The 11439-nt window shown below is 49.3% G+C and overlaps 1 protein-coding gene across 2 annotated transcripts in view; it reads right to left on the reverse strand.

Annotated features, from left to right (window-relative positions):
- Positions 1-5065: 5065 nt before the first annotated feature.
- Positions 5066-11439, reverse strand: part of HIP1R (huntingtin interacting protein 1 related) — a 78849-nt gene continuing 72475 nt past the window's right edge. Inside the window, exons 28-32 of one of the 2 annotated variants that reach the window (XM_027853489.1) lie at positions 10219-10324; positions 8685-8808; positions 8465-8526; positions 7335-7479; positions 5066-5740 (exon numbers count right to left, since the gene is read on the reverse strand). In XM_027853489.1, the coding sequence (XP_027709290.1) occupies positions 5736-5740; positions 7335-7479; positions 8465-8526; positions 8685-8808; positions 10219-10324 (442 nt within the window). In that variant the 3' untranslated portion in view covers positions 5066-5735. Of the gene's footprint in view, positions 5741-7272; positions 7480-8464; positions 8527-8684; positions 8809-10218; positions 10325-11439 lie in introns of both variants that reach the window. The other variant, XM_027853488.1, reaches the window with a different exon arrangement.

Genomic DNA, 11439 nt, shown 5'->3' on the forward strand with positions numbered 1-11439 from the left:
CAAAATGTTCCATTCTAGAATTCCAGGGATCAAAGTTCTGGAAGAAACTGGGTGATCAAAACAGCTTAGCTTTGTGTGGAGGCCGCCTCTTCCCGGCTGGGGCTAACGTTTGGTTGTTAGCTCCTGCTCTGTGCCCCCAAGTAACCAAGCACTTCCTACAAACTGCCGTTGAAAAAAGGCACCAGTAGCCTCCTTCCTCTTAGTGCCCCAGGAATGTTGATGGTGGCTTCTCAGAGATGGTGCTGGGGAGGATCGCCAAAAAACAGGTGTCTGTAAATCTGCTGCCTTGATCCCAAACCCCAGCCTGGGGCATCAGGCCTGGGGCAGCTCTGACAGGCTTAATCTGAGCAGGGGAACCTTTGTGGATACCATGACCTCTGGTTACTTCCAATAAACAATAGAACTTGAGTGGCCTAGCCATGCTGCTTTACTTTTGGGGTCCACCAGTGCATGGTCAGGACAGATGGGTCAGTTGCTTTTGTGCCTTGTTGGCTAGGAGCTGGACTCATTTCTAGAAGGGCATTTACTGACCTATCACAGAAAAGGCTGCACTCAAAGCCCTGCCATGTCCACTTGTCAACCAGCTGCCGTGACTTCATTGTGAGGGCTCACTGAGGGTTCCCTTGTGTTCAGCCTGCTGCCTGTCCCTGCCCAGAAAAGGCTGCTTTCTGGGTACAGTTAAGAAGACTTCTCCAGATTTGTATTGCCCTTTTCTGCTTTTCAAGGACGCTTTGCTGCTATTACTATCTCATGGGATCCTTACGCCTTTGTTAAAGTCGATTCAGCAGGTAGTACAGTCCCCATTTACTAACAGGAAACGAAACTGAGGCCCCTAAACGAAACTGAAACTGAGGTAGCCCAAGGCCAGAAAGCTGGCGAACGATCCCGAGGACTGTAAAAGTTATGAATTGCCTAGGATTACGTCCACTGCCTTCCTAGTAAGAGTGTAGTGTAATGAGTGAGAACTCGAGAGGTATTTTCTCCAGTTTCAATTGTGTGACTCCTTATGGTAGATTGCCTTCCATTATTGCTGTTAATTTTTTTTTTTAAGTAAGTTTTGATGCCATTTATTTTTAAATAGATATTTCTGGAAATGGCCTCTTCTCATACTTTCCCTTGACAACCACCAAATCCTGCGTTTTATTATAAATCCTTTTATATGTGTCTGATGTTCTATTATTACAGTGTTTCATTTTTTTTGTGAGGCAGTAGGAGTTAAATGACATGCCCAGGGTCACACAGCTAATAAGTGTCAAGTATCTAAAGCTGGATTTGAACTCAGGTCCTCCTGACTCCAGGGCCAGTGCTCTCCTGCGCCACCTAGCTGCCCCGTTACAGTTTTCACACCTGTCATTTTGTTGATTCAAAATAGTAACCTTATGAGATGGGTAGAGCAGGTGATGTCTCAGTTTTACAGAAGGTCACACCGCTAATAGATTACATGACATTGATAGTCCAGGCTTCTTTACATTATGCCAGGTGTTTTTTTTTTTTTGTCATTGATATTCTAGGTTGATGGAGCCCCTTTCCTAGGAAAGCATCCTTTAGGATTGCCAAACCTTTTCTTACAAATCTGTTTGTCCTCCCAACTAATGAAAACGTTTTTCAAAGTCAGCTGTACTCAGAAATTGAGCAGCTTTAAAATCCCCTCTAATAAGGACAAAAGCCATGTGTGGTTAATACACCCAAGCCCAACCTCGCTAGAAGTGAGCAAAGCTGATTGACCTTGTAGAAGTAACAGGATTCATGAAGTTTGTAAACACCCTGAAAATACACCATCGCTTAGTGTACGAAGCTCTTTCCTAGTGTGAACAGGAGGGTCTGTTTCTGTTCTTCTTCCCTGCCCTAAGAAACCACTCAGTGAGCCAGGCGGGGTGGGGGGAGAGGCATCCCTGGTCTCTGTGCAGGCCTTTTGTATGGGGGCAGAGTTTGTACAGGACAGTCATGTGACCAGAAGAGCCAGAGGCAGCTCTGGTTCATTTTCTCTGGCTTTAATCTATTATTATGAGTGGTTTATCCATCACAGCCCATGGTCACTGGGTGTGGAGGAGATCCTGGAGAAAACAGCTCAGCTCCTTTTGTCCTTGTTCAGTGATTTCAGCCATGTCTGACTCTTTGTGATCCCTTTAAGGGTTTTCTTGGCAAAGATATTGCAGTGGTTTGCCATTCCCTTTTCCAGCCCATTTACAGATGAGGAAACTAAGGCAAACCATGTGAAGTGACTTGCCCAGGGTCACACAGCTAGTTAAAGTGTCTGAGGCTGGATTTGAACTCAGGACAAGTATTCCCAACTCCAGGCCTGGGGCTCCATCCACCATGGCGCCACCTAGCTGCTTAACCCTTCCCTCCAGAATCAGGCAGCAATTAGCAGTAAATGGACTTGACACGTATCCCAGGACCAGAAGAAACATTCGAGTTCATTATTACTGAGAGTGAGAATCTGCTGTGTGAAGCCTCTGCTCGAATACTTCCGGTGACACCCCCCATTCCTTGCTGCCCCTCGGGCCCTAGTAAACTGGGGACAGCTAGGTGGCAAAGCAGATTAGGGCTTTGCAGTCTTAGAATAGAACGGGTGAGGTAAGTGCTAAGCGTTGACGATCAGACAGGATGGAACTTCCTTCTGATACACACCAGCTGTTGTGCAATTTAGCCTCAGAGTTGTCTGGCCCCAAGGAGTTAGGTGACTTGCCCAGGTATGTGTCAGAAGTGGGTGGACCGAGGTCTGGCCTCTTTTGGCAAGTTTTAATAACCTATTCAGTATGTTAGCCACACATATTAGCGAGTTTTTCCTGGTCTTTTTTTTCTTCCGGAGGGAGTTGGGAAGGTTGCTCAAAGTCCCATTTCCCCATAGATATGAATGTTTCAAGGTTTGGTCTCTCCCCGGGGGCATTTCAGTTCTGAGCTCCTGCTCTCTTTGGTTATAAAATAAAGGCACTGAACTCAGCAAGGTCCCTTCTAGCTTTCAGACTTGAAGACCTTATCATAACAGCCAACCTTGACATTACTCCAAGGTTGTCAAGTGCTTTCCCTTATTACCTGGTTCGTACCTACCAGGATCAAAGGAGTTTGCTAAGGCTGAGCAGGCCAGAAGGGAGACAATAGTGTGAATACATGCACACGAAAGCCTTCCAAAGCCAGTGGATTCAAAGCCTTTATCAGCCGGTGGTCAGTTTTAAGGACTCATGAAGCAGGTCTCCTGTTCCACTGCAGCAAGTTAGAAAGGCCCCAGCCTAAGTCAAGAAACCTGGGTTCTCATGTTGGCCTGGCAGCATGCGTGTCCCAGTGCCTGGGTGACCGGGCAAGCTGCTTCCTTCCCTGGCCCTAACTTTCCTCTGCAAAAGGAGGGGCTTGGTCTCCTAGGAGCCCTTCCAGCCCTCATGTTCGGTGGCTTTACAAACTACCTTCCCAGCCAGACTCAATTGGGACTGCATCACTTCCTTGCTTAAGCAAATAGTTGAGGCCCTGCCCTTGCTAAGCCCCATTTCTAATGAGGCTGAGACAACTTCCTGCCCAGCATATGGCTCTCCCTTGTCTGGTTGAAGGGCAGCCAGACCAGCTGCTTCTCAAGCTGTCCCTTTTCCTTGGCCAGTTATAAGGGCTCACTGCCAAGTTCCCTCCCTGACACCCCTGCCCCCTTTTCCCTTTGCCAGCCCTGAAAAGTGCTCTCGGCAAGGTGCTGGCAGGCAGGCTTGGGCCTCCCAGGGCAGAGGTCAGTCCTCATCAAAGGAAGGAAAAACAGGAAATAGGGATGGGCTGGAGGCAGACTGAGCCCACTCCATGGGGTAGAAGAGGGGAAGGGAAGGCAAGGTCTTTTAAAGGGGGGAGGGGAGCTTAGATTGGTCCTACCTCCAGAAGGCAGCTCTCACTAGCCACCAGAGGTAGCTCCCCCCCCTTTTTTTTTTAATCCCTAGAAAAGCAAGTCTATATGCCCTGTCTCCTTACCTCCGAAGTTCTTGGTAATATCCAACTGCAATCCCTCCTTCTAGAATTTCAGTCCATTTTTTCTTGTCCTCCTGCCTCAGATACCTTATCTTGACACTGAGGCGGTCTGGGTTCCCAGGTGATGTTAGGGGAACACGTAGCAGGTTCTGCCATCCAAGGACCAAGGTGGGGCAAGCTTCTAGATTCCTCCTCTCCCCCACCCTCCAAGGAACTGAACCCCCGTATGGAACGGCTCCCTACCAGAGAGCAGATTCACCTCGTAGGTGGCGAGAATGGCCTTGAATCTGCGTGGCTGGAAAGACAGGGAGGAAGTCATGTGTCTTCTTTTCTAAAGGAGTTGAGTTGGTCTAGTCTCCTTGATGCCAAGGCCAGGTGTGACATTTCCCTCCTTAGCTACCTCTCCTCTCATCAGGTACCTCTAATTCCCTGGTATTTTGTGGGATCATAGAATGCTGTGGCTTGAAGATTCTTCCAAGAGACCATCTGCCCCAAGCCACGAATTTTGTAGGAAGGTAAGGTCCAGGGAAGTTAGATATTTCCCCAAAGCCACCTGAGCAATAAGAAATCCACATTCACACCCAGATCCTGACCCCAAACCTAGCACCCCTCTCTCCACTGCACCAGCCCTGCCTGGTGACAGAGGGGTTTTCAAGAAGTGCACATGAGGTCGAAAGATAAAATGGGACCATGGTCCACGAGCAAGCCTGAGATGACCTCCCATTCACACTGTATAGAACTTATATGTTATTTGTATGTTGTCCCTCCCAATAAAAAGTGAGCTCCTTGAAGGCACAAAATGGGTTTTTGTCTTTCTTTCATCCTCAGCACTTAGTACAATGCCTGGCACATAGTAGGTGTTTTATAAATGTTTGTTGACTACTTGGCTGTCTTCCCAAACCAGTGGAACGTCAAGTCCACAAGGGCAGGACTGTTCTCTTATCTTGCTATCCCAGTGCCTGGCACATAGTAGGTGTTTTAGAAATTCTTGTTGAACTGAAGGACCCTTCCCATCAGACAACAGATCGTCAAAGACAGGACCTAGTTCTATTTGCTGCCCCAAATAAAGACCCAGTTGGAGGGGGCAAGTACCTCGCCTGCACCCCAGAAGCCAGGGAGCTTCTCAGAGATTCTGTTTAATGTTTATTCCTCCCCAACAAGCCATAATCACAGATTCAGAGTCCCAGGAAAGGGCCAGACCCTCCCCAAAGCATCCCCTGCCAATAGTGTAGCCCTTGCACCCAACACACTGAATATAAAACAGTAGAGAAAAGATGAAACTCGTATCTTAAAAACATCATGTGTCTCCTGAATGATTCCAGCTCAGGTCAGCGGGGAGCCTGGCTGGATTAAGTTTTTTCTTATTGCAGATAAATAAAGAATCAGGTCTAGGGTGGAGAACTGTCCAGCACATCTCGAGCTTGAGAGCCACCAAAGTCCTTCTCGGCTTGCTCCCCACCCCCTGCATGGCCACAGGAGCCCGTGAAGTAGATGACCCTGCAGGGCTTCAGAGCCACTGGGGTGAAGGTGCCGCAGCAAACTGGGGGACAATCCAGCTGTGATCTGTTTAAAACACAGATATCTCCTGGCTCTGGGGTCCACTCTTCTTCCCCACCCGCAAGCCCTGCAGGGCCTGGGGGGATATCTCGGCCATTTGGGTAAAGGGGAGCTAGGAGGGGACCTTCCCGTTTGCCCTGAGGCCAGGGAGGGTCCCCCCAGCCTCATTTCTCTTCAAAGCCAGAGCTGAGCACTCTTAGGAGTTCATAAGCCGGGCCTGGTAGATGCCATCCTCCTTCTCAGGCTGAAATGACAAGAGGGAATTGCTCAGGGTGGATGGATCCAAGAGGCACCTGGTGCCAACCCCCTCCCTGCGCCTGCCTTGGGGTTTTTGCAGGGACCTCAATGCAAGCTTCTCTCCTGATAACCCACGGCCTTTCCCTGCTTCCCAAACTTCCCACCTCCAGAATGCCTTTGCCTCTGTCAGCCAATCCCATCCATCCCACCCCATCCCAGCTCAGTCCTGCAGTACAGCTATTCAGACTGTAGAATGGAAGCTCCTTGGAGACAGGCATCATCTAGTCCCAGCCCTACCCCAGTGCTTGACTGTCAAAGATTAGGCCTGGTGGTCTTGAGACCACCATGACAGTCTCTCCCCTTAAGGAAGGCCATAGCTTGTGGGATCCATCCTCGGAAAAATATCGGCAATAATCTTTTTTTTTAAAGGTTAGTGCATCTGAATCCAAAAAAATCTCTCCAACAGTTTGCTTTTCTCCCTGCTTCTGTGTACCCCATAAATCCCCTGTGTATCCCAAAATCTGCAAAGTGGCCAGCTCCAGGTTGCCATTAATATCAGGGTGCAAGCACCCCATTTTCTGAAGGGTACCTTAGGCACTTTCCAGCTGAATAGACTCGTGTTTCTGTGCTCCCCCAAACAGCACTGCCCTTATGTGATTTATGTTACTCTGTTAGTGTGTGTGTCTGAGTTGTACACTGGGTTCTTTTCTTCCTTTCCACTGTTTGCCAATAAAGCTTTGCACTGAACCGACTCCCACTGTTTATTCTCAGCATCTGAACCCAGTAAGGGGCTGTGAGCCCTGTCATGGAAAGCCAGGATCCACAGGGTTACCCCATGTCTTCCCTTGTGGCAGATGACAGTCACAAAACATTAACACATGATAAATGCTTGACTGAATCACAAATGTTTAGGCTGTATGCGTGTGCACCCATGTGTATGGATGTGTGTGTATGGATGTGTGTGCATGCGTGAGCTCTTTCCAGGAGAGGCTGCTGTTCCTCCAATGGCTCCCACATCAGACTGGGGCCTTTCTCAGGACTGAGGGGATGAGAAGAGAAAGGAGTGGTCTATCCCACCAGACCATGAATTCTCCAAGGATCACAGATAAAATACAGTTCAACTCCATCTCTGTACACATGAGCAAACAGGCACAGAGAAAGCGACACGCTGAAGATCGTAGAACGTGGCAGAACCCACGCCGTTGTTTTTTGACACTCCAAACCCAGCGCTTTTTCAGAAGGACTCCCGTCTCTTTCCTTTGTCCGTGCCCAATACCAAGGCAAAGCCAACACTTTACTATCTCGTTTGAGGCTTGCCATCAGCCCTGTGAGGTAGATGCTACAGTCTTGATTATCTCAATTTTTTCAGATGAGAAAACGGTCCCAGAGAGGCTGTAAGTGACTTTCCTAAGGACACACAGCTAGTGAATGTCAGACGCAGGACTGGAACATGCGTCCAGGTCCTGCCATCTTTCCCCTCCACCACAATGCTTGACTCAACGGCCTGGTCTATCCAGAGAGCCATGTCTTCAAGGGTACCTGGCAGTCTGGCTTGGGCACCAGGGTGGGCTTCTGAGCTAGTGGGGGCTTCTTCAGGATACCTCGTCGAGGGCTGGCCACGGGGCGGCTAAGCTCCTCTTCAACAGGCTGGCCAATCACCCCTGCCAGGGCATAATGCCTCTTGCGAAGCTCCCCCAGCCTCATCCTCTCGTTCTCCAGCATCTTCTCCAGCTCTAGCACTTTCACCTGGAGGGACCCCAGAACCCAGTCAGCTCCATGTGTCAGCCCCTGAGGGTGTCTATCATCGGCCCCATCATTCAAGGCCAAGTTCAGGAAGTGTCCCACTGTGATGCCCATCCCAACTAGTCCGGGCAACAAAGACCCCTGCCCCATACTCCTCTCAACGGCACAGTTCAGCCCCTAACAGCTGGCTCTTAACACACCTTATCTGGCATATGGTATTTCCCAAACTCCTCAGGCCATCTCCCACCTTGGCTGCCCTCCCTGCCTAGAACACCCCTCCTTCCTCATCTCTGCCTCTCACATTCTTTACCTTCCTTCAAGGTTCAGTCTTCCCTGATTCCCTCCCCCCCACATATGGAAGTATTCTCTCTCTCTCCTTAAATACTCCTAGATTCCCTTCTTTCTGCCCCTTCACACCCTACCTTGTATTACACTTATCTATGTATTTGTCATATCCCACTAGGAAGATGGAAACACCATGAGGGCAGGGCTGATGGTTTCATTTTTTAGCCCTCTATCCTCATCCACTCACTCGATCTAAGAGCTTTGTGTCTGCTGAAGTGAATTCTCACTCCTCATTGTCACATGCATACAAATACTGTTTTGTATCTGTAATTATTCATGTATGTTTACGTGTTAATTTATGTAAACACCACATAAAGATTACATATACACACATTATCTTTGTGTGTACCTAGATCAATCAATGATAGATGTTTACATGATTTTATTTTCCCATTGTCTGGAACCAGTGACGTGAAAAATGTCTGCTGAATGAATGAATGTTAACCTCGTCTCCCCGATAAGACTGTAACCTCTCTGAGGCCAAAGGGCCGTGTTTCATACTTCTCATATCCACCATGATTCACAGCAGAGGAATGGACACAAAATGGGTATTTGTAAACATGTAGTCACTTGTTGGAAACCTTTGCCTTCCCATCCCTGGGACCCCCTCCAAGGAGGTTGTAGGGAGGGTCCACCATCCTACCTGAGTTTCCATTTCTTCCTTCTTCAGCTTGATCAACGACATGCCCGAGAAATCCATGGTGTCTGGGCATCAGGGGGAGTAGAGTAAGCTGATGAGGAGGCAGCCTGCCCCCCCACCCCCACCCCAGGCTTCCTCCTCCTCTCTTCCCCCCAGAGAAGGAGCCTGAGGGACCCCACCCTCTCCATCCCTCTTCCTCCCTGCCGTGGTGCTGATCTCTCACCTTTGTCTTCAATCTGCTCCTGGCCGGACTTGGTGGAGGCCACCACATTGGCAGCCATTTCATTCACGGACCGGGAGCACTCCTGAAGCCTGCTTAGATTCCGGCTGTTTTTGTCAGCTTTGACCTGCCAAAAGCCGAAGGGACCCATCAGGCAGGGGCCATCGCCTCCCACGGGCCTTAACCGAGAATCCCTGATCTTGCTTTTTCTCATGCTTCCAGACTGTGCTACAATGTCACTGGTTTCCTCCGTCATCCCCTGCATTTTATTTTGTGCATTTAAAAACATGGTACTAAGAGAGGTCCATGACACAGAGAAGGTTAAGAATTTCTGGTGTGGAAGCACTTTCCTCAACAAGACCTCATGAAGTAATAATACTACTAATTTTAAAAATATATAAAATATTATTATATTACAAATATATATCAGTATAACATTAATATAGCATTAATATAACATTATATATTCATATGTTAGTATATTAAACATGTAAAGTATGTATTACATTAAATATATTAAATGTATAAATTAATATATAATTAAAAATAATTAAAATAGGGCATGTGGTGATTAGTGAGATTCAGAGAAATGCAAGTGGTTTCTAGGGTCACAAAAACCCAGATTTAAGGCTGGAAGGGACCACCCCCCCATTTTATGGAAGAAAACAGGTTCAGAGGTTTGCCTCGGGTCCCTTAAGTGTCTGAGGTGGGATCTGAATGCAGCTCTTCCTGATTTCAAGTGTCTCACTTTGTGATGCCCCCTGAGCAGCCTCAGTCTCTCCCTCTGTGAACAAAGGGGCTAGGACTGGATGGCCTGCCAGCTCTGGCCATCTGTTTCTCTAATCAGAGGTCCTGTGGTGTGTTAAGTGGCTGAGCTTTCAGAATTCTTCTACTTAAGAGTTCCTTGGAGGCAGCCCACCATACGCAACAGACAGCCCAAGAAGGTAAGGCCAGGGAATATCCCCAGAGGGTGATATCGCTCCCCCAAAATGGCACGAGGCTGGTGGACAGTGGGTCAGAGTGCGGTATACATCTTGAAAGAGTCCCCAGTGCCCAGCATGATGCCAGGCACTTAATACATGTTGACCAATTGATCCACTGTACTTATTTGTTACAAGGCAGTGTTCTCCTGGGAAGTGACAGGGATGTAAAGGAAAAAAAGAGAAGAGCCTGAATTTGAACTCAGAGCACCTGGGCATGAATCCATTTCCTGTGGAATCTTGGATGAGTCACCTCTGATCATAGGTCTGTGCCTAGGGGCCATCCGGTCTGCGCTGAGGCACAGACAGGTTAAGTGATTTAGCCAGAGTCACACAGCCAGTGTCAGAGGAAGAAGGTGAACCCAGGTCTTACGGACTCCAAACTCTGCACCCCCCCTCTGTTCCCCAGCTTCAAATTAAAAGTGCCGGTTTAGATTTCTTCCAGACTTAATCTCATGCTCCCACGGGGTAACTCTCTGGCTGCAGAAGGCAGGATCTCAGCCACGCCGGCAGGGCCGCCCCAGGGGCCCTTGCTAGGCCTTCGCTCAGGGCCTCACCTTAGAGGCAGCCACCAGCTGGGCCGTGCTGGCCGCGATCTCGTGGGAGCAGACAATGAGCTCCTCGTACTTGCCCGTGTGCAGGACCACCTTGTCGGCCGACTCCCTGGGGAGGGGCAGAAAATCACACAGAAGCTCAGAGCCCCCCAAGAAGCCCCACTCCCACATCCCCAACAGATGCTCAGCCGGTCCCCGCCCGAAGACCGCTAGTGATGGGGAGCTCACTACCTCTCTAGGCAGCTCCTTGCAACTGGAATCATACGATCATTGAGAGCCGGAAGGGACCTCAGAAGCCAGACTCTGAACTCTATTTTACAGATAAGGAAACTGAGGCACAGAGAGCTTAAAGTGACTTGCCCAGGGTCATCCAGCTAATAAGTATCTGGGGCAGGGTTTGACCCCAAGCCTTCCCAACTGTCTGCTCCTATTTTGCCCACTGGGGCCGGAAGGACAAGGCTGATGCCTTTTCCTCCTGGCAGCCGATGTCCAATACCTGAAGAAGGCTACCTGCGCCTTAACTCCTTTCTCTTCTGGGCTAAATGCCCCGCACCCACTCTGAACTCACAGCTGTCTGAATGAGCCGCTGATCCTCCCTGCCCAGACTTCTGAGGCTGGCCTGCTGGCTTTGTCTGTCTGACAGCCGGGCAAGCCCAGACCTGATGCCAGAGATGGGTTCACACCTGGAGCTGAGGCTTCTCCCTTCAGAAGCCTGGCCAAGACTCACTCAGAAACAGCAGCGGCCCTGGGGCCCCAAGGGCTGAAACCTCAGGGAAACCGAGCCAGAGGCTCAAGTCTTTTTTTTTTTTTTTTGGTGAGGCAATTGGAGTTAAGTGACTTGCCCAAGGTCACACAGCTAGTATGTGTCAAGTGTTTGGTCTGAGGCCGGCTTTGAACTCAGGTCCTCCTGACTTCAGGGCTGGTGCTCTATCCACTGTGCCACCTAGCTGCCCCAAGAGGTTCAAGTCTTGAAGACATCACTTGAAGACAGCTGGCCGCAATTCCGGGCTCAAACCACCCCCATTGCTTTGATCTCTCACCCATCTATTGGTCATAGATTCAAGGTTCTTCCCCATCCTGGTTACCCTCCTTCCTTGGTTTATCAATATCCTTCCCTAACATGTGGGGCTCAGACGTGACAAAGAGCGAGACAGAGAGAGAGAGAGAGCGCGAGACTCGTGTGTGTGTGTGTGTGTGTGTGTGTGTGTGTGTGTGTGTGTGTGT

This window comes from Vombatus ursinus, unplaced genomic scaffold, assembly GCF_900497805.2.
Source record: "Vombatus ursinus unplaced genomic scaffold, bare-nosed wombat genome assembly UNPS02009994.1, whole genome shotgun sequence".
Lineage (NCBI taxonomy): Eukaryota > Metazoa > Chordata > Mammalia > Diprotodontia > Vombatidae > Vombatus > Vombatus ursinus.